Source organism: Uloborus diversus, chromosome 8 (assembly GCF_026930045.1).
Source record: "Uloborus diversus isolate 005 chromosome 8, Udiv.v.3.1, whole genome shotgun sequence".
Lineage (NCBI taxonomy): Eukaryota > Metazoa > Arthropoda > Arachnida > Araneae > Uloboridae > Uloborus > Uloborus diversus.
The window spans coordinates 157494246-157517643 of NC_072738.1; the positions used below are offsets into that span (position 1 = coordinate 157494246).

The following is a 23398-nucleotide window of genomic DNA, read 5'->3' on the forward strand; positions in this document are numbered from 1 at the left end:
CAGTGAATCTAGATGAAAAGTAACTACTCAAAAGCCGATAGATTAAATATATACATTCATTTTAGTTTTAAACTGGTAGTTAAAAATATTTTCCCCACCAGTAAGAAGTCTAAAATCGTGCAACTAGCAGTAATTCAGGAACCTTTTTGACTAAAATACTTTATTTTCTCAGAAAATTAGTAAAAATCTTGGAAATTGATAAAAAGCTGTGAAATCGCGAAGCGATCCATGGAAATTGCCAGTAACGTTTCGGAATTTTTTTACACTGCAATCACAACAAGACAATAGAAAACTGGAAGTCACGCTGTAGTCGGAGTGAGGTCAATCAGCGATCTTTTTGATTGCTGAAAAGCGAGAGAAATGTCGGGATACTACGTAGGCTGTTAGTTAACGGGTTCGTCTGTACTTTCTATTTCTGTTTACAGACTAAAGATGAAACGGAAGTTGCTGAGACATTAGTTGCTGCTATAGATGCGGGATATAGGCACATCGATACAGCGTTTGCATACAGGAACGAAGCTCTCATTGGCAGGGCTCTTCAGACGGTAATCAGCTCAGGAAAGGTCAAAAGAGAAGATTTGTTCATTGTTACTAAGGTAATTGAATCATTAACAAATATACAGGGTGATTATAATTAAAGTTCCACTTTCAAAACGCTTTAAAAATAAAACCACTGGTCAGAATGACGTCAAATTTGAACGGAATATTATCGAAGAAGGGGGGAAACGTATGGTAGAAGAAAAATAAGTAGTTGGAATTTTTAGCAATAGATGGCGCTGCAAGTGTCAGAATATATAAATCAAAACACCTGTACGACTCATTGAAGTTGTTATAAAAACGCCAAATACACGTTTTTTTCTCCTCATTTCGCATCTGAGAAGTTCACTATGACTGTCTCAATGAAAGACCTGGCCGTCCTGATCACCTGATCTTAACCCGTGTGACTTCTGGATATGGGGCTATCTGAAAGCTGTTGTGTTCAGTGCTCCGATTGCAAACTTTGCTGAGCTGAAGGCATGCATCGCGCAACATATTCTAAACGTGACCCGGAAACACTTCAATCAGTCGTAGAGCATGCTGTTTCTCGATTTCAACTGGTTACAGAAAACGGGGGGTACATCATACTGAACATCTTTTGCGCCAGTCTCACGAAAACTAAGGACCGATTTGATTTTTACTGATGCTTTTTACGCGGTTTTCGGCCTCAGGACAATTAAAAACCGATTTTTTCCATCCGATGTGATATGACCTTGCTGTGTTGGATGGGCTTACTTAACTAACAGTATTACACCTGTACCCTCGTGCATGCTAAGTAGTACGGTGTTTTAACGCGTAGTTTACACCTTAGGTAATATTTTATGATTTATTTGTCATTTGTAGTTAAACATTATTAAATTATGATGATTACAGCGCCATCTGTTGCTAAAAATTTTAACTATTTATTTTCTTCTGCCATCAAGTCCCCCCCCCCCCTTCTTCGATAATATTCCGTTGAAGTTTGACGTCATTCTGACCAGTGGTTTAATTTTTACAGCGTTTTGAAAATGGAACTTTAATTATAATCACCCTGTATATTTCTTCACACTCTCTTCTTTTCTTGCTTATACAAAGTGGCGTCCTTACGTGTGTGTGTGTGTGTGTGTAAATTTGTCTAATCTGGGTTTGCGATAACCAGACGAATGCCACGAATAAACGGTAGTTATTCATTTCTACTAAGAAGCAAAAATTTCAAAATTTATTTCGAAAACTTGATAAATAGCGGCAGTTTATTTATTTTTGGTTATTTTGTCTTTATTTATATCGGATTTTCGCGTGTTTACAAACTTCTAAGAAGCACATGAAAAAAAAGGGGGGGGGGGAATTAATTTGAACTTTGACATCTTGAATTCAAATTATGTTTTCCGCGATCACGAGTGTGTGTGTGTGTGTAAGCGTGTGTGTTTGTGTGTGTGTGGGGGGGGGGGGTAAGTACATGTGTATGTGTGTGGGTAGTTGTGTGTTTATGTGGGGGGGGGGGATGTGTATGCGTGTGTTTGTATGTGTGTAGGTGTATGTGTAAGCGTATGTGTGTGTGTGTATGTGTAAGTGTAGGCAAGTAAGTGACGCAACCTGGAGACGGTTTTCGCTAGAGGAGCAGCATCGTGAGGCGGCTGGCCGACGGTGCAGAGGGAGGCGGGGGAGAATAAAATCCCAGGAATTCAAAACAGTCAAATGAGAACAATAAGCAATCGTGATTGCTCAAAAACGTACCACTGCATAACATGTTGCTTGTTGCCTTATTAGGCTTGTGTGTGTGTATGAGTGTATATGTTATTTATTATTATATTTTTTCCTATTTAGGTACTTTTCCGTTAAAGGTACGTCACTTTGAGCAATCGTTATTTTTGGGGAGTTTATTTTTAGCTATTGCAAAGTAAAAATTTTGGCGTTGGTGACATTTAGCAACTTCAATTTCTAAACTCTAGGGTTGCCACATGCTTGTAGATATCGCAAATCGCTTTCAGCAAATTTTTTGACTGTCGCCGACGTAGAAAATAAACATGTCGCCAAACCAAGTAACGTACCCTTGATTGAAAAGTACCCTTATTTTACTCATTATGGCCTGCATGACTCGTTGCATAGTGTGTCGGAGTTATAGTATGTTTTATTAACCTTCACTTGATACTTGTTTTTTGGTCAGGCAATAATAATTTTGCATTTATATTTCGGTTTGAAATTGCTTGCCACAGGAAGCATGGCTGGATGACTTTGTTTTACCCCCCCCCCCCCGCGTGGTTTTAATGTGCTCATTTATATTAGACATAAATTGCATGGAATCCTTTTGAGACCATATTGGGTTTCTGGATAATAAACTATGTTCAATTCATGAAATACACCGCCAGCTCAGACATTTCCAGCCGAGGACTGCAGTTTTATGCTTATTAGCACTTATCAGCCCGGCATAGGAAAGTGGCCGTGCTGGAGATGGAAAACGTCTTAAGGAAGCCAGGAGTACCAAACAAACTGGTAGCTAATACAGAATTAGCACAGACCAGACGAGTCATGACTGAGCTGGCGGTGTATTTCACGTATTTCTGTTCTATTCCTCATGATTTTGTAGATACTACACTTATTTTTTTTATTCTTAAATTCTCAAAGGATTATTAAACAATTTATCTTTCTCTCTTTCTCTGAAAAACTGAACTGATCCCGATCAAATAATACAATATATACGTTCTCCGATACAATATTCGCACAATATATCGCAATATAAACAATCTCCGATACAATATATACGTTCATTTAATTTTTAAACTGGTAGCTAGAAATATTTTCCCCAACAGTGTGAAGTCTAAAATTCACTGTGTGTAAAGTGTATTTCACGTATTTCTGCCTTAGCCCTGGCTATAGGACGGTAACTTACCGAATATGTTCAATTCAGTTTTTCAGAGAAAGAGAGAAAGATAAATTATTTAATAATCCAAATGAGAAAGGTGAAAAGTCTCTCTCTAATAACCTTTTTCTATTTCCTAAGAATAAAATGACACATCATGGAACTACTGTTGCTTTGTTTCTACGGAGTGTGTATTGGTTCCACCCTATTTGTGACGTAATGCATTACGCAGGATTTGGTATCGATTTTTTTATATGGCAACACCGTCGGTGATTACCACTTGAGAATTTTGACGCGCAGTCTCCCACTTGTCGAAGATCCACCGTCGTCATTAATGGTGACTGGGCGACGTTAAATATGCTAGTGGTCACAATGTCCTCCAAGTGAAACGATACCTCTCGGGGTGCCAGACCAGGAAGTTATTCGGCTCCTGGCCTGGTTCTAAATTCTCTCGAACTGTCCATAGATGGCGCCGCCATCTATTGTGTTGTCTTTGTGCTGTCCTGGAACGTAAAATACGATACCATAAATAAAGTCTTTTTCCGCGACAAATACTTGTGCTGCCATCTAGTAATAGAACAACAAGTTAAGTTCTAGCTTATTATAGTTGATTGCAAAATTAGCGGAAAAAATATTGACTGGAATTTTGTTAAAACTATTTTTCGAGTACGAAAGTGGTTAATTAAGGATGAAAACTTTTTATCCTTTCTGCAGCGAAGAGGGGATTACTTCTGTTAAAATCAATGAAATTTGCTAACTGCACAAGTTCGTTAGAGATTTTTATAAGTCATTACAAAAGTAATGTAAAAAATATGACATTTAATGCAGTTGTATAGATCATTTGAAGAGCCATAAAAAGATGTAATAGATAAAATAAAGCTTGCGATCCAAATTATTTTTTTTTCAGCGGAGACTGGAGGGGGGATTAACGAGATTGAAAAGAAATGTAAAATGAAAATAAAGGATTTTTTTTTTTTTTTTTTCACTTCTCTTTTACAATTAGAAATTTTTGAAACAAATCATTAAAATGAAAACAATTATATTTTAGATTGTTCGTGGACTAAAATTAAAACAATGACACAGGTATGAAAATTATCAAACGTTGTAAAATGATCAAAAAAAAAAAAAAGAAAAGAGAAAAAAATCAATAGCACAACAATTAATTTCATGATAATTCAAAATTTTCTCACCACAGTGATCCAAAAATTAATATTAATAATCCTATAAGAAAAATACGGCAAAAATTTAAATGAACAATTAAGTTTTACTAAAAAGCATAACTTTTAGTAATGAAAATATCATAGAAAATAAAAAGTTTGATATTTTTCCTGAAAGCAAAACAGAAAATGGATGAATTAAATATAAAATAGCAAATTTGCTAAACTCGTATGGAAGTGTTTCGGGGTTACAAGTAACTCCTTTTTTATTTCAAGAAAAATGTCAGCTTGCAGATTAAAAAACTCTACCTTAGTCCATTGTCTCTGCTCACTTCTTTTCTGCAGTAAAATAATAATAAAAAAGATCCCCCATGACTTCCAAACATGTGTCAGCGAGTTTTTACCAATTTATACTTGGAAAATAAAATCTTTTGTTGATACATTTTAGTAAGTTCTTATTTTCCACTAAACCATCAGTGAGCACAAATAATGCCTCAGTATCAAAAATAAATAATAAAAATTATAACACACCGAAATGAAAAAAATGCCTGAAACATAATTAAACAAATAAGTTTTGCTAATAAGTGTTACTTTTAGACATGTAACTATTATAACGAAGCAAAGTTTCAAAATTTTCTGCAAAGTAAAAATAATTAAGCCAAGTAAGAGAAAAAGCATAAATCTACTAAAACTCTCGGGCACGTGTTTCGGGGTTACAAGGAACCGCTTTTTCCTTGCAAAATAGATATGAGCCCATGACTTTAGACTCGTGGCCAAAAAGCGATCCCCCCCCCCTTTTTTTTTGTAAGTTTAGCTGAAGTTCCTTTTGCCTGATTCCCCCTCCCCGTTCCCTTCTCTGTGCATCATTCGAAAACCAAAAAACACAATTTTCTTTTCGCATGTTTCAAGGGTTCCCTTTTCATTTAAATCATTTTCTTCAATCACCTTACATAATCATTGAAAAATTCCTGAAGAGATCATTCAATGCAAATATTCTTTCCCTTCGATGTATCCCAAACCCACCCCCTTTCCCTGAAGTTTATTGTTGAAAATCGTTGTTTTTTCTTCTATTTTTGTTTTTAAATGAATAATCACCTACAATGTTTTCTTTTTCTTTGTATTATTAGTTTTATCTGCGCTATTTTTTCCCCCTTATGGTTTCGTGGCGCGCATTGCCCTTTGACCAATCAGCACAGTGCATTTCTGCTGAACTTTACTTTAGCGGGAATATTCCTCGTAACTCCGAAACACGTGTCCGAGAGCTTCAGTAGATTTATTTTTATTTATTTATTTATTTTTTTACTTTGCTTAATTGCTTTTCTTTTCAGAAAATTTTCAAACTTTGCTTCGTTATGATATTTGCATATCCGAACGTAACGCTTTTTAGCAAAACTTATTTGTTTAATTTTATTTCAGGCATTTTTTCTTTTCAGTGTGTTATTATTTCTCTTACTTATTTTCGATACTGTGGCACTCCTTCATTCTCTTTGAGCTCACTAATAGTTTAGTGTAAAATAAATACTTAAAAGTACGAAGTTTTTTTCCCCAAGTATAAATTTGCAAAATCACGCCGACACGTGTTTTGGAGTCATAGGGAGCTCTTTTTTCAATGCAGAAAAGATGTTAGCTTGTTTATGTACAGACAATCGACTGGGGCGAAGTTTTTAAATCCTCAAGCTCACATCTGTTTTGAAAGGAAAAAGGAGTTCCTTGTAACCCCGAAACACGTTCCAACGAGTTTATGCAATGTTTTGTCATTTTGTATTTATTCATTCATTTGTTTTCGTTTTTGCTTCAAGGCTGATTTTCAAACTGTTTATTTTTCATGACACATTACTGAAAGTTATGTTTTTTAGCAAAATTTATTTGTTTAGTTACATTTCAGGTATTTTTCTTCTTTTCAATGCGTTATTATTTCTATTATTTATTTTGATACTGAGACATTTTCATTCACTTTCAGCTCACTAATAGTTAAGTGGAAAATAAGGACTAAAGTGTACATGTAAAAGTTTGTTTCTTTTTTTTTTTTTTTCAAGAATAAATTTGCCAAAACTCGCTGACACGCGTTTTGAACTCACGGGGAATACTTTTTTTATTATTTCATTGCAGAAAAGATGTGAGCTGAGACAATCGACTGATGTAGAGTTTTAAAATCCGCAAGCTCACATGGGGTTCCTTGTAACCCCGAAATACATCCGTACCAGCTTTTGCAAATTTATATCTTTTTATATTTATTACTTTATTCATTTTCGCTTTCAGGAAAAAGTGTCAAACTTTTTATTTTCATGATAAAAGCATAACATTACTAAAAGTTATGTTTTTTAGTAAAACTGATTTATTCATTTATTTTCCACCGTCTTTTCCTAAAAAAAAGGGGCGGGGGGAGGGGGGGTTACTAATGTCAATTTTTGAGTAGTGTAGTAAGAAATGTTTGAATCATCAAGAAATAAATTCTTATTGTGTTATGGATTTTTGTTGATCATTTACAACGTTTGATATTTTTTATAGCAGAGTCCTTATTTTTATTCTAGCAAAAAAAAGAAAAAGCTTTCTTCCTCAATTTTCGTGTTCAAAAAACAGTTACAGCAAAATTTCCGTCAATAATTTTTCGTTAATTTCGCAGTCAACTGTAACAATGTAAAAGTTAACTTGTTAACGTATCACTAGATGGCAGCACTCAACATGCGGAAAAAGACTTTATTTATGGTATCGTCAAAAAATTGGATTATTGGAGGTAAAAGCTTCTCCGCTGAGAATAGCTATAAACCTCAATTGTGTGTTAAAAAAAAAAAAAAAAGTCTCCCACTTTTGGAGGCACCTCAGCGAGCACGATGCAAAACTTCACTAAGAATTTAATTTTGCCAATAAAATTCAAGCCAAATGAATACTAAAATGATCTTTTTCATTCCGCATAATCTTACGATATAGACGCTAAGGATTTTCTACATCTAAAAAATCCACGAACTGGATCTCGGTTTGATACAGCGACCTTAAAAAAGTCCACACCTACTACAAAGTCACTACTACTATAAAGTCAACACCTACTACACAATTCTGGAGGCGCACCATGGAAATTTACAGCGTATCCATAAAAATGTTAACTGACAATTTTTGATTTTTTTTTTTTTTGTTTCGAAAATTTAGCGAGAAAAATAAGGATATTGAATAAAATGGCTGATTACATTTAAATTCTACTATATTTACATCAAAACTAACCCGCTAACTAACCCGCTGAATAAAATGAATACCAATTATACTCACTGTATCAAATTTGAGTTTGACTTGTATCTAGGCAAAAAAATCTTTCTGCCGTAAGTTGCGTAAAATAATTTTAAATGATGCCAAACATCTTTCCATTACAGCTTCCATGTAACGGTCTTCGTCCAGAATCTGTGGAATATTTCTTCAAAAAGTCGCTGAAGGATTTGCAGTTGAATTATATCGATTTATATCTGATACATTTTCCAGTACCAGCGCAAGTAAGTGATCATTTTCTCCATTTTATAAAATAAAAAAAAACATCTATATTTCCTGAAAATTTTCGAAACTTTCTTCAAAAAAAAAAAAAAGGGGGGGGGGTGTTAATGTGATCAACGCTTCCGTACACTGTAAAAAAATCCGAAACGTTACTGTGCATTTTTGTGTTACGTTTCGGGATTTTAATGGTTTTCATCCACTTCGTGGAAAAATCAAGTATCCTTGTCAAAAAGCTTCCTGAATTGCCACAAGTCGCACGAATGCAGACTTTTCACTGTTGTGAAAAATATTTATAGCTCCCAGTTTAAAAATTAACTAAACATATTTATAAAGTGCATCGGTTTCATTAACTTGCAGCCCGCCCATGCTAATTAAGCTCTCAAAAGGAGCGAATAAGTGTGGACTACTTTGCTTTGCAAGAATTGCAGGTAAGTAACATTCTCGTCATTTACTTGCAGTTCTGGCATAGCTTTGGCCATGTTTGCAATAATGCTCTTGGAACTTCCTTGATAAATCAGGAAGATGCCGAGCTATTATATTATACATTCTTAAATTTACTCTAATTTTCCAGACACACGACTGGCTTTTAACGGAAAGATTTCTGAATTTCTCAGGAATCTTCCAGGATAACTTCAGGAAGGTTACTGAATTTTAACGGAAAATATTCCTGGATTTTGCAAGACATGTTACTGGCAGAAATTGGGCACATCAGCTGCCCATTATTTTCCAAAAACGTTTCTGAATCGTTTTTACAGTGTAATACTTAATGCCTATTGCATTTGCCTCAAAAAATAAACTTCCGTCAATGCCCACATTGAGAACAGCGCCAACTAGCGGCAATACAATGATGGCATTTCTATGGCGATGAATTCAAACATTCGCCTTTTGAATATCCATACATGGTAATGATTCTGGGAACAGCATAACCCATCGGCCATCTGATGGAGATACGAATGATCAAATTCTCCGCTTTTAATTTCTATTACCTTCAATAGATAGCAGTGGCCTCCCCACCAACATTGACTGGTTCTCGCTCCTTCGATTTGATTTCATTTTTGCTCTATATTAAAAGCGATAGGCATTTAGAATTACGGGGGCGTTGATATAGTCCGACCGCAAACGAATGACCCTTGTCAATCATTTGAGAAAACGAGTCCGTTCCTTAAAATAGGTACAAAAGGAAGAAAAGACGCGTGCTATATTTTTGAATTCAGCAACATTTTGGCGATATGGAAAAAAAACCTACTCCTAGAATATTTTCGTAATGTGATTATTTAGACCTGAAATGTTTTCGTTACAGCAATAACTGCACTGAGTTGGCGAAAAGTAAAAATGACAAGCTTCGCACTCTATTGCAACCCTATTCTCGCCAATTTTGAATTGAAATTAATCATAGGAGGTGTTGTTGTTTCTCACCAATGGCTGCTGAAAGAAGTAAAACCAAGAACCACCAACTTACGTAGGATGTAATCTGACCAGTGAGACATCTGCCTGAACCGCACAAAATAAAAATGTTTTACTTCTTCGGCTAATTTCTTAAATTCCAAGGAGACGTATTTAAGCTCTAGAACCGTTGAGGTACTTGCGAATTCCATTCTTGAACTTTTCTCTCCATTCGCCCTTTCACGAAAATGAATATTTCTGAAACAAGGCGGGACCAAGGGCCAACTCTTCGCAGTCGGGCTTTATGATATGCTGCTATTTGGTGTAGCTTGAGATGCGCATAATAACAGTTGACAGAAAAAAAAACTTTCACAGGCCATCGACCTCATCAGTTCATTTGAGCAGTAATCTTAATTAAACTTGAGTCCTTTTGACATCCCCTCCCCACAAATAAAAGCTCAGAAAGTATAGTTGGGGCCAACCTAACCTGGAAGCTATGCTATGATTAGGATCTGCGTAGCCTTCACAATATATGGCCAGTTCAGGCTTTCCCTAACTATACCTGTTTTCTTCTTTTGAAATGTAATAACACTTGTGCTATAGTAGAGAGTTCGGACTTCTCACCTTGTGACTTCTTATAGGGTTCCGCAAAGGACAAGGTTTACAAAAACCCTCCACAAACTTTGGATGCTCTGGAGGAATCTTCAATGTCTTCAGTGTCTCAAACACTCGCGCAAAATGCTAGAGCATATTTGGAATTTTATGTTTATTTGCGAACTACACACCATAAGTTTATTGGCATACCATAGCAAAACTTGATTCAATAAGCTAGACTAACTATTGAGACAATTATTGACAATTTAAAAAAGAGAATTCTACTTCCCACCTATCCTGTATACCCGTCTATCACGTAGGTCGCAGTTGTCTGTTTTGAGCGCACTAAACAGATGGAAAAGAACCCGGGTTTTGTCTGGCAACGAAACAAAAATAGTTCTGTTGGTGACCAATAGATGGCACTGTCAGATTTCTGATGTAGGGTCATGCAAAGTAACAAAGGATATAAAAAGGAGCAAGCAGGTAGTGGTAGTCGAAGCTCATATGCCTTTCGGAATGGTGTCCATAGTTGAGAAAGTCCTCTTAGTTCAACTGTATTATAAGAATTATGGAAAAATTAAAAAGCTATAGCGCCATCTGTTGTTAGAAACCAGAATTATTTTTGTTTCATTGCCACACAAAATCCGGCTTCTTTTCTATTAGTTCAGTGCAAACCACATCTTTTTATCCTTATTTGTTTTCGAACCATTCATTTTTAAAGTTCGTCCTTAGTTTCGGACACCATTTAGGCCTGTAGTTAAGATAATTTCCTTTGAAAAATGAACAAATTGGAAATTGTCTGTGAAAAAACTCATAGTACATAAAGAAAGAACAATATATTTCAATAAGTTTGCATTAAACTTTGTTTTTCATTTCGGCAAAGCAAAGTCGCAACTTAAAAAAAAAAAAGGTAGAAATCCCCCTTCTCACCTTTTTTTGTGGGTCAAATGGAAAGATAAATGAAAGAAATATTTTGTATTAATTGTTAAAAAAACTTTTTCATCAGGTGAATGAATATATGAAAAATATTGTATGAATGAATGAAAATATTAATTAATTTTGCAGAAGAAATAAATGAGTGAACAAAAGAATGATTTAATAAATTATAAGTAAATGAATTAATAAATCTGTCAATTAATAAAGGAAGGAAGGTGAATGAATTGATTAACGAATAAATAAGTAAATGATTCAATGAATTAATGACTAAGTAAACGAAATAAGCTATTTTATTCTTCCTCGCGTGTATCTGACAAAGGCCGTAGGCAGGTTTCTATGTTAAATCTGCCCTTGCGACTTTTTCGACTCGCACTTGGGAGATCATTTTAGTGTCGAATAAAAATAATTTATCCAAATATTCAGCTCATTATCTCAAACAACCTTCGAGTTTTTCCAAAAAAAACTTTTTTTTTTGGATTTTAATTTTTATTTATTGTAAAATTCAAAATTAATGAATGGTAATTTTCTCCTTATTCTTAGGAATAAAATGCATGACAAATTGTTACTGTCATAATTTTTAGACGAAAATCCGATTTTTAGCGACAGAAATAAAATTTAAATAAATTTTTTTCAATGCTTTTCTGAAAAGTGTCACTCACCAAATTTTGTCAGAGAAATTGTCTTTTATAGTCTTCTACATTCAGGAATTTTTTCGAATTTTTCGAAGTGGTGGAACTATGCCAAAGAAATTAAAAAGTGTTTTTTTTTTCATAACTTTGCATTTAAACAAGTTTAAATACTTTTTATTGCCAAAAAATTCATTTGTACAAAGTCAGTAAAAAATTGTCTGCTAAGTAAAAATGAAAATTAAAAAAAAAAAAAAGAAAAGAAAATTACTTTGAAAATACTATCTTACCAAAGAAAAAACATAAAGAAAACCAGAAAAAAAAAACTGAGACAAATCCTTTATGAAGTTATTAGGAGTATTAAAAATCATTAAAGAGTTTTTAAATAAATATTATTCAATGCTAAATTGTGTACATAAAGACGATTATATAATTTCTCCACGCTATTTTGAATAATTTTTCAGTCTGGATCCAATAAAGACAGAAATTTCGGATATTAAAGTAATTTTTTTACGTCGTTTAACATACTTTTTTTTAAATAACTGACATTAAATATAATAATTTTGAACAATTTATAATGATTTTTAAGTAAGGTTAGTCTTTGTCACTGTCTTTACTCACAACGACACTAACTTTTTCATCAGTGAACAGATAGATGACTTAATATTTCGGCAGGCTTTACTATTTTTGCCAAAGATCGAGCATGAGACAGAAAATATATGACCGCAGCAATGTGTGAGCAATATCCAACATAGCGCCTACCCTTAGCACAGTCACAACAATATCGAGTAATCCCAGTGATGTCATTCTTATTTGACTGATAATCAAGAAAGCAACTATGCACTGTAAAAAAATTCCGAAACGTTACTGGTTATTTCCGTGAAACGTCTCGGGATTTCACACGATTTCATCTATTTCCCCGTAAAAACAAGTATCTTCACAAAAAAGTTTCCTGAATCGCTACATGTTGCACGCGTGCAGAATTTCACTGTTGTGTAAAATATATTTAGCAACCAGTTTAAAGATTGAATGAGCGTGTTTATTAAGTGTATCAGCCTAAGGTAGCTTAAGGGTCTGTCCAGATTGACTAAGCTCCCAATGAGGGTGAAAAGGTCAAGGGATAGCTACAGCCTTGCGAGGCAGGAATTGCAGGCAAGATATAAGCTTGGTTCTTTCTTGCATAGCTGTGGTCGTTCTGATTTTTATCGAGTCTTCTTGGTAATGGAAGGTACTAATCAATTACACTAAACCTACTTAATTTTTCTACAAGGTTCTGGAGACATGACTGGCTTGAACAGGGGAGACTTCGCACTTCTTCAAAAAGTTTCCAGGTTTCTTTCAGAGAGGTTACTGACTTTTAGCGGAAAATGTACCTGGTTTTTCCAAGATATTTTATTGTTAGAAATTGGGCACATCAGCTGCCTATTATTTTCGAGGAACGTTTCTGAATCGTGTTTACAGTGTGTGTTTTTGACTTAATATGTCGTGATCTTACTTCAAGTTTTATAATATTAGATGCGATTTTGACATAATGGTTTTTAATCATTCCATCTTCATTCATCATCTCAGCTAAATGTCTTACAGTTTGAGACAGCTGATTTTGACACATATTTTCTGTCTCATGCTCGATATTTGGCAAAAATAATAAAGCCTGCCTTCTGAAATATTGGGTCGTCTGTTCATTGCTGAAAATGTCAAAGTGGTTTAAATGAAGACAGTGACGAAAATTAACCTTAATTAAAAAAATCATCATAAATTGTTGAAAATTATTATATCTAATGTCAGTTATTTAAAAAAAAATGTTAAACGGTGTAAAAAAGTTACTTTAATATTCGAAATTTTTGTCTTTATTGGATCCAGACTGAAAACTTATTCAAAACTGCGTTCAATTTAGGATTGAGTATTTATTTAAAAAATCTTTAATCATTTTTTACACTCCTTTTTAATTTCATGAAGAATCTGTCTCAGTTTTTTTTTTGGTTTTCTTATGTTTTTTTCTGGTAAGAAAGTATTTTCGAAATATTTTTTTTTAAATTTTCATTTTTACTTAGCAGACGATTTTTTACTAACTTTGTTCAAATGATTCTTTTTGTAATTAAAAATATTTAAACTTGTTTAAACGCAAAATTATGAAAAAAAAAAATCACTTTTTAATTTGCTTCGCATGGTTCTACCACTTCAAAAAAATCGAAAAAATTCCTGCCTGTAGAGGAGCGTAAATGACATTTTCTGACGAAATTTGGTGAGTTACACTTTTCAGAAAAGAATTGAAAAAAAATTTCCATCGCCAAAAATCGGCTTTTCGTTTAAAAATTATGACTATAATAATTTTTCAAAGTTACCATTAATTAATTTTGACTTTTACTATGAAAAAAATATTAAAATCGAAAAAAACGGGTGTTTTTTGAAAAACTCGAAAATCGTTTGAGATAAAGAGCTGAAAATTGGCTAAATTATTTTTATTCGACACCAAAATGATCCCCCAAGTGCCAGTCAAAAAAGCCGCAAAGGCATGTTCAACATAGAAATCCGGCTACGGCCTTTGCGTGAATATTCTAAATCAAAACATTATTAACTAAATAAGTATTGACCTGGACATCAATAGATATCAATTAAGACTTAAAATCTTACTTACAAGAATGGGGTCGTTTCCTAAATTTTGAAAGTATTTTTTTCTGAAACAGCATGCTTAAAAACATAGGATTTAACAATTTTTTATTTAATTTATTTAAGTTTAATATTTAAAAAAAATTACTTAAATCGTTGAGCTTTCATTGTTTACTTTTCTGTCGTGTGACATCACAAATGATGAAATGACATTCAGTGTTGCCATTCACAGAACAAAATATTTAATTCGCATCTTTACTCACATGTATTGGCAACGGTATGGTTGATAGCAAGCGTAGAGCGCAATTTCAATTCGCTGCTTGATTATCATAACGTGGAAACGTAGTAGAAAAATGCGCCAAATTGCATCATTTGTGATGTCATAAAGACCACGCCTTGTTTGAAAAATCGTACATTTTAAAAAAATAATTAAAAAAAAACTGCTGGGAAAATGAAAGTAGTTTCTTGGCCCATGTTATTTTTTTTGCTCATTCTATCCATTTCAATAACTAAAAGTAGTACTTCTGACTGAAGGAAACCACCCCATTGTATAATTTTATTATAAAAATACTTACTTTTGGTAAACCACAAAATATAAAAAATGTGTAGATCAAATTTGTAAAAATGACTTGCATTATTATTTTCCTTAATCTTTAGAGTTTTTTTTTTTTTTTTTTGACTATCAACTATATGTTGAAGAACGTAGTTGACATATTGCTAGATAGGTGCCGCTGCAAACAGTGAATATATTTTAACGCTTCACTTTGCCCTGCTATTTTACATTACCCTGATTTTAACGCTTCACTTTGCCCTGCTCTTTCACATTACCCCCTTTCAGCGATTGTTTCTATTTTTCAGCGGACTGATGATGATTATGCAATATTCCCCATGAAAGACGGCGTATTCCTGGCAGACACGGTTGACTTGACCGACACTTGGAAGGTGAGGAACTCAATTAATAAAAATTATTAATTTAATGTCATTATGTTCGTATTGACATTTTTAGTAGAAAACGAATTTTTAATCAATCTATATCGCACTTTAGTTTTTTTTTAATGCGAAAATTCAACTTGATAGAAAAATTTATAGCAAGATGGTACAGGGTGATTATAATTATGATGGCAGAAGGAAATAAATAATTAAAATATTTAGCAACAGATGGCGCTGTAAGCATCATAATTTAATAGTGGTCGACTACAAATGACAAATAAATCATAAAATATTACCTAAGGTGTAACCTATGCTTTAAAACACCGTACTACTTAGCGTGCATGAGGGTACAGGCGTGATACTGTTAGTTAGGTAAGCCCATCCAACACGGCAAGGTCATATCACATCGGATGGGAAAAATCGGTTTTTAATTGTCCTGAGGCCGAAAACCGCATAAAAAGCATTAGTGAAAATCAAATCGGTCTTTAATTTTCGTGAGACTGGCGCAAAAGATGTTCAGTATGATGTACCCCCGTTTTCTGTAACAAGTTGAAATCGAGAAACAGCATTTCTACGACTGATTGAAGTGTTTCCGGGTCACGTTTAGAATGTGTTGCGCGATGCATGCCTTCAGCTCAGCAAAGTTTGCAATCGGAGCACTGAACACAACAGCTTTCAGATAGCCTCATATCCAGAAGTCACACTGGTTAAGATCAGGTGATCGGGACGGCCTGGTCTTTCATTGAGACAGTCATAGTGAACTTCTCAGATGCGAAATGAGGAAAAAACACGTGTATTTGGCGTTTTTATAACAACTTCAATGAGTCATGCGTATGACAGGTGTTTTGATTTATATATTCTGACACTTGCAGCGCCATCTATTGCTAAAAATTCCAACTATTTATTTTTCTTCTGCCATGCGTTTTCCCCCTTCTTCGATAATATTCCGTTCAAATTTGAGGTCATTCTGACCAGTGGTTTTATTTTTACAGCGTTTTGAAAGTGGAACTTTAATTATAATCACCCTGTATATGTGTTTGCGGGGGGGGGGGATAGAGAGGGGGAGTGTGGCAGTTTGAGTTTTGTTCCACCTCGGCACATTCCTAGATCCGCCACAGCATGTGGTTTATACCAATGAAAAACATCAATCGTTTGTTCAGTAAGTTACCGCCCTATAGCTAGGGCTAAGGCAGAAATACATGAAATACACCGGCTGGCGGTGTATTTCATCAATCGTTTGGTTTTTTTTTTGTTGTTACAGTGTAAAAAAATTCCGAAACGTTACAGAGTATTTCCTTGTAACGTTTCGGGATTTCAATGGTTTTTATCGACTTCGAAAAAATATCAAGAATCATTGTCAAAAAGTTTCCTGAATTGCTACAAGTTGCAGAAATGCAGATTTCACTCTGTTGAAAAAAAATATTTTTAGCTCCCAGTTTAAAGATTAACTGAAAGTATTTATAAAGTGTATCAGTGGCTTCAGTTAAGTTCCCAAAGGGAGCAATATAAGTATGTAGTTGTAGCGCTGCAAGAATTGCACTCAAGTGAAGATGCCTAACATGCAATTCTGGCTTCGGTTTGGCCATGTTTGTAGTAATGCGTTTCGGAACTTAATAAATTAGGAGAGTCCCAAGCTGATATATTCCCCTACCTAAGATTACTCTAAAGTTCCAGAGACACGACTGGCTTTAAACGGGAAGATTTCTGAATTTTCACGAGAAACTTTCCGGGTTTTTGCGAGGCACAACAGCTGCCTATTATTTTCCAAGAACGTTTCTGAATCGTTTTTACAGTGTATGGAGCTGCAAGTTCTTTCTCTTTTACATTATTTCTCAATTGATCCTTTAACTTTTTTATACGCACTGCAAAAAAAAGAAAAAAAAAAAAAAAAAAAGAAAAAAAAAACTGAAGCGTCACTGATTACTTTCGGGCAGCGTTCCAGGATTTATAGGGCTTACACCAGTTTCCTGTGAAAAAGAAATTTTGGATCCAGAGTTCCAATCAAGGACGAAATGCAGTCTCCGGATAGCGTAGCTTTGAAGGCATTGCTTGCAATTCCGTCATAGCTTTGGCCATATTTGCTTTAGGAGTTTTCCCAGAGAATAAGGAAGGCGCCAAGTTATTTATTTACTTATAATAGAGGCATAAGAGGCTTTCACTGAAGGTTCCTGAGTTAGTCTAGAAACATATCTGGCTCTGTTTGGGAAGGTTTCTGTAGAAAAACCCTTGGTTAATATCAGCAAGGTTACTGACTTTTAGCGTGAAACGTTCCTGGTTTTTGCTAGATATGTTAGTCACATTAGCTGCTCGTTATTTTCCAGGAACACCATGGAATATTTTTACAGTATGGGCAGTAGGTTGTAATAGAAGGAGACATAACTCTCCAGCCTCTATTCTGCTAGTTTGCAGGTAAGGTGTAGGTCACAGTTTGTTGACTTACACTGTAAAAACGATTCAGAAACATTTCTGAAAAATAATGGGCAGCTGATGTGCCCAATTTCTGCCAGTAACATATCTTTCAAAATCCATTAATATTTTCCGCTAAAATTCAGCAACCTTCCTGAAGTTATCCTGGAAGCCACCTGAGAAATTTAGAAATCTTCTCGTTAAAAGCCAGTCATGCGTCTGGAAAGTTAGAGTAAACTTAGGAATGTATCAAAAACAGTTTGGCATCTTCCTGATTTATCAAGGAAGTTCCAAGAGCAGTATAGCAAGCAGGGCCAAAGCTAAGCCAGAATTGCAAGTAAGTGACGAGAATTTTACCCGTCTGCAAATCTTGCAAAGCAAAGCAGACCACACTTATTCGCTGCCTTTGGAAGCTTAATTAGCAAGGCTGGGCCGATGCACTTTATAAATAAGTTCAGTTAATCTTTAAACTGGGAGCTAAAAATATTTTTTACAGCAGTGAAAAATCTATATTCGTGGAATTGTTGCACTTCAGGAAACATTTTGACAATGATTCTTGATTTTTCCAGGAAATGAATAAAAACCATTAAAATCCCGAAACGTAACACGGAAATACCCAATAACGTTTCGGATTTTTTTTACAGTGTAGTGCCAATAACAACCAGACCAAGAATCTTGAAAGAACAGGCTTACGTCGAAGAACACCTTTCATTCCATAGTTTCCAGCTCGCCATCTTGGAAAATGAGTCTTCAAACTGTTGGACAAAACCTTGTCAACTAAAAAACAACCACAGTATACCTACTGCAATTCCTAATTCCTTTGGTGCATATTATGATTAATGTCGATGTTCAAGTCACATAAACTTTACATACGCTTCCAAATGGTAGCAGAAAAAGGGGACGGCCATATTGAACAGCTTATGCATTAACCATCTGTAAAGTGTTTGTTTAAGCTCCTCATTCGCGTGCCATTGTTATTGTTTTCTCTGTAACACGTTATTTTGTTCATTGAACTATAGTTTATTTGTAAACCCTAAGAATCTCTCTATATTTTGTTTCTTTTCGACTAACAACACTTCCATACTAGCGAATCTCTTTAGTAGTCTTCTCCCCTTAAATTACTCTTATGACGGCATTACTAGCACATTTTCAAAATCTTGTTTTCTTTCACCTTAACAAATTCCCTCACAAACAAAAATGTATGTGTGTGTCTGTAATCCTATCTCCTCCGGATGGTCAATGTCTACCAGGTCAATACTGGTTCTGTTGGATACAGGACATCGAGAGTAAGCTCTGTCTCCCCTTCTAAACCTCACTGTAAAAAAATTCCGAAACGTTACTGAGTATTTCCATGTAACGTGTCGGGAATTCAATGGTTTTTATCCACTTCCTGGAAAAATCGAGAATCATTGTCAAAAAGTTTCCTGAATTGCTACAAGTTGCACGAATGCACACTTCTCACTGGTGTAAAAAATATTTTTAGCTCTCAGTTTTAATATTAACTTTGCGTATTTATAAAGTGAATCGGCTTCAGGTTACTTACTGCCCATCCATGCTGATTAATCACCCAAAGGGAGTGAATAAGTATGGGCTACGATGCGTTGCAAGAGTTGCCGGCGAGTGAAATTCTCAATAGCTGCTTGCAATTTTGGCTTAGCTTTAGCCGTGTTTGCAATGCTGCTTATGGAACTTTCTTAATAAATCAGGAGGAGGCCAAGCAGTTATATTATACCTTCCAAAGTTTACTCTACGGTTACAGAGACACGACTCGCTTCAAACGGGAAGATTTCGGAATTTTTAAGGAGGTTACTGAATATTAGCGGAAAAGATTCCTGGTTTTTGCAAGATATGTTACTGGCAGAAATTGGGCATATCAGCTGCCCATTATTTTCCAGGAACGTTTCTGAATCGTTTTTACAGTGCTTAAGGGACCGGGGATATGAATTCATAAAAATACCATTAAAATCACCAACTGTCACCTGACGCAGGCGGCAAACGAGGGTTAACCGAGCGAAATGAGCAGGGGCGGAGCCCCCTCCTCTTGGACTTACAGTTGCGAAAATACACTGTAAAAACTATTCAGAAACGTTCCTGGAAATTAATAGGCAGCTGATGTGCCCAATTTCTGCCAGTAACATATCTCACACAAACCAGGAACGTTTTCCGCTAAAAATCAGGAACCTTCCTGAAAAATCCGGAAACCTTTCCGTTTAAAGTCAGTCGCGTCTCTGGAATTTCAGTGTGATCCTTGGTAGGGATAATACAACAGCAGGCAGGGTTGCCAGATTTAAGAACAGTAAATACGGGACAGGCTCCTAGGAGTAAAAAGGGGGGGGGGATTTTTTTGAGTCGTCGCTGTAAATTTAATCTCAACAAAGCATTAAACCACACAAAATGTCACCTATCAAAGTACAAAAAATCGTTTTCATTGCGAACGACGACGCATGCGTAGAGATATATTTCCAATATTAGTCAATAAGCAAAGAAGAAGCAACTATTCGGCTTCTAATGTTCTAATGCGAAAACAAAAACATACAAACCAAATCAAACCGAAAACAATTTTTGCGTTTGCTGCCACATAATTTTGTTATTGCTCATTATTTCACATTTTTTGATTTCCTTTACTTTTTCCCTTAAAATAATGTCTCGTTCTGTAAAATATTGTTATCAGTTGGACTAGAATACGGGGCTTTAGCCGTCCCGTATGGAAGTTCCCCGGGACGCGGGACAATTTTTCAAAATACGGGACTGTCCCTTGAAATCCGGGACGTCTGGCAACCCTGACAGCAGGGCATCTTCCTGAGCTATCAAGACAGTTCTAAAAGCAGTATAACAAACATGGCCAAAGCTAAGACAGAATTGCAAGTTAAGGATCTTACTTGATTGCAACTCTGGCAAAGCTATGTAGTCCATACTGATTCGCTCCCTTTGGGAGTATAATCGGCATGGACGTGCCGTAACCGAACTTGAATCCGATACGCCTTATAAATACTCTCAGTTAATCTTTTAACTAGTAGCTAATCATATTTTTTACAACAGAGAGAAGTCTACATTCGGACAACTTGTAACAATTCAGGAAACTTTTTGACAATGATGCTTGATAATTCCAAGAAGTGGATAAAAACCATTGAAATCGCGAAACGTGACATGGAAATACTCAGTAACGTTTCGGAATTTTTTTACAGTGTAGAGGTTTTGCAGGTTAAGCGGGGACACGTAGTATATTGCTCAGTCTATTTGCTCAGGTGGGACATTTTTACGCACATATTCGCAGTTTATTTCCAGAACTTTAAACTTTGGCTTTTGATTGTGGTATACTCGAATATAACGAATCGTAGTGTATCCTAGAATAAAACATTAACTTTCTAAAAAGTTTTTTTTTTTTGAAAAATGATGAGTTGTACGTGTTTTAGACGTGTCCGCATTGTCACGCCCGCAACATATACAAATCATAATTTTTCAGCTAAAATTTTTTTTTAGAATGTTGATACTTCTTATAATAATATGTTATGGTTCCTTATATGATCGAATACATCACAATCAAAAGACAAAATTTAAAATTCCGGGAGTCAAGGGCAAATATGTGTAAAATTGTCACACCTATGCAAATGCACTGTAAAAACGATTCAGAAACGTTCCTGGAAAATAATGGGCAGTTGATGTTCCAAATTTCTGCCAGTAATATATCTTGCAAAATCCAGGAATTTTTTTCCGCTAAAATTCAGTAACCTTCCTGATATTATCCTGGAAGCCTCCTGAAAAATTCAGAAATCTTCCTGTTAAAAGCCAGTCGTTTCTCCAGAAAATTAGAGTAAATTTTGGAAGATATACTATAATAGCTTGACATCTTCCTGATTTGTCAAGGAAGTTCCAAGAGTATGATTGCAAATATGGGCAAAGCTAACCCAGAATTGCAAGTAAGTAACGAGAATTTTATTTGCCTGTAATTCTTGCAAAGCAACGTTGTCCATACTTATTTGCTCCCTTTGGGAGCTTAATTAGCATGGACGGACTGTAATCGAACGGAAGTGGATACACTTGATAAATACGCTCAGTTAATCTTTAAACTAGGAGCTAAAACTATTTTTCACAACAGTATAAAGTCTGCATTCGTGCCTACTTGTAGCAATTCAGGAAACTTTCTGTCAAGAATACTTGATTTTTCCAGGAAGTGGATAAAAACCATTGAAATCCTGAAACTTTACATGGGAATACTCAGTAACGTTTCGGATTTTTTTTACAGTGTATAATATAACAGCTTGTTATCTTCCTGATTTATTCAGAAAATTACATCAGCAATATTGCAGGCATGGTCAAAGTCAAGCCAGAACTTTAAACAAGTATCAAGAATTGTACTCGCCTGCAATTCTTGCAAAGCAATTTCGTCCATACCTATTAGCTCCCTTTGAAAGTTTAATGAACGGGACGTAATCGAACCGAAGCCGATACACTTTATAAATACGCTCAGTTAATCTTTGAACTGGAAGCTAAAAATATTTTTCACAACAATGAGAAATCTGCATTCGTGCAACTTGTAGCAAATCAGGAAACATTTTGACAATGATACTTGCGGGACCACCGTGACAAAGCTCGCGCTCCATTCGTCACCGCGCGTTCTTCCTACCCGGGCCCGGAACACAGTTGAGTGAGTCACGCTAAGCGATCGAACGTTTTGCTTCGTTCGCTGACAATATACTCGATTGCAAGCTTTTTTTTCATTGAAAGAGCAAATTAAATTTTCTTAAAATGTGTTTACCCATGAATTGTTTTCCACAGATTAAAGTAAAAAGAAAAAAATAACAACAAATAATTTTGAAGCAAAATATTTTCTCAACAAAAAGTAAAATGGTGAAAATCTTCAAAATAAATTTTCTTGAAAACGTTGCTAAAAGCCTGATCATCCAAAAAAAAAAAAAAAAAAGATTTTTCAACAGAAACAAATTATTAATTGCATATTATACATGACAATACTATGAAAATGTGTTTACCAATAAATAGACAAGGTATTTTTTTTATTGTTATCATTATTATCTTGTAATTTAAAAATCAATATACATTCCATCAAACGTTTAAGATAATATCGATACGTTTTCGAGCCTTTTAGTGGCAACTCTTAATTTCATTAAAATATGTAATATAAAATTAAAAAACAGAAACAAAGAAAGGTTGAAAATGATGTCCTTTTTTGATAGGTCTTAAGATAAAAATATTTCTATGTACAATTATTTTGCACTGAAAACAAATCCCAACTAAGCAAGATTGAGTTGAACGGTTTTTCAAGAATATATATACTAAAGCATATTTATAAATTCAATAGATAGGTCAAATTTAGAGTTAAGACTTCCTTTTGAAAGACACATGAAAGGTTCTCTCATATCTCTTTCTCTATAACACAGTACTTATCAGAACAATTATTATTGTAAAATAACCACCATTAGTTCAAAAAGTAAAAATAGTAGGTTAAAAAGAGAAAAACATAGAAAACGTTATATACTCATGCATATAACCAAAATAAATAAATTAAATAATTGAATATTTTACTAAGGAAATAAGAGAAAAATTTAGCACTTTAAATTCATTCTCCTATAATTTAAACCAAATGTGCAGCTAAAGTTTAAAAAAATATTTTTTTCTAAATATCCATTAAACATTGATAATCAATTGCAGATGCACCGAATATTCAGTTGATATTTGGATTGCTATTACATTTTTACTTCCAAAATACCAATTCAATATTTTGAACTTATGAAATTACTTTTATTCACTTGTTTATCTATTCTGGAAAGATGGCGTTTTAGAAAGTAATTAACATTAAAGTTATTCATGTAAAACTGAAAGATATTTGATGTTGTAGGTATAGCACTAGATTGTAAATTGAAGACACTATATAACTTGCAATATGCTGTCTG

General features: G+C 34.6%; 1 protein-coding gene across 1 annotated transcript in view; it reads left to right on the forward strand.

Annotated features, from left to right (window-relative positions):
• LOC129227998 (aldo-keto reductase family 1 member A1-like) overlaps nt 1-23398 on the forward strand; it is a 150128-nt gene that overhangs the window by 19926 nt on the left and 106804 nt on the right. The window contains exons 2-4 of the mRNA XM_054862626.1: nt 426-596; nt 7893-8009; nt 15012-15095. Of these exons, the coding sequence (XP_054718601.1) occupies nt 426-596; nt 7893-8009; nt 15012-15095 (372 nt within the window). The remainder of the gene's footprint in view (nt 1-425; nt 597-7892; nt 8010-15011; nt 15096-23398) is intronic.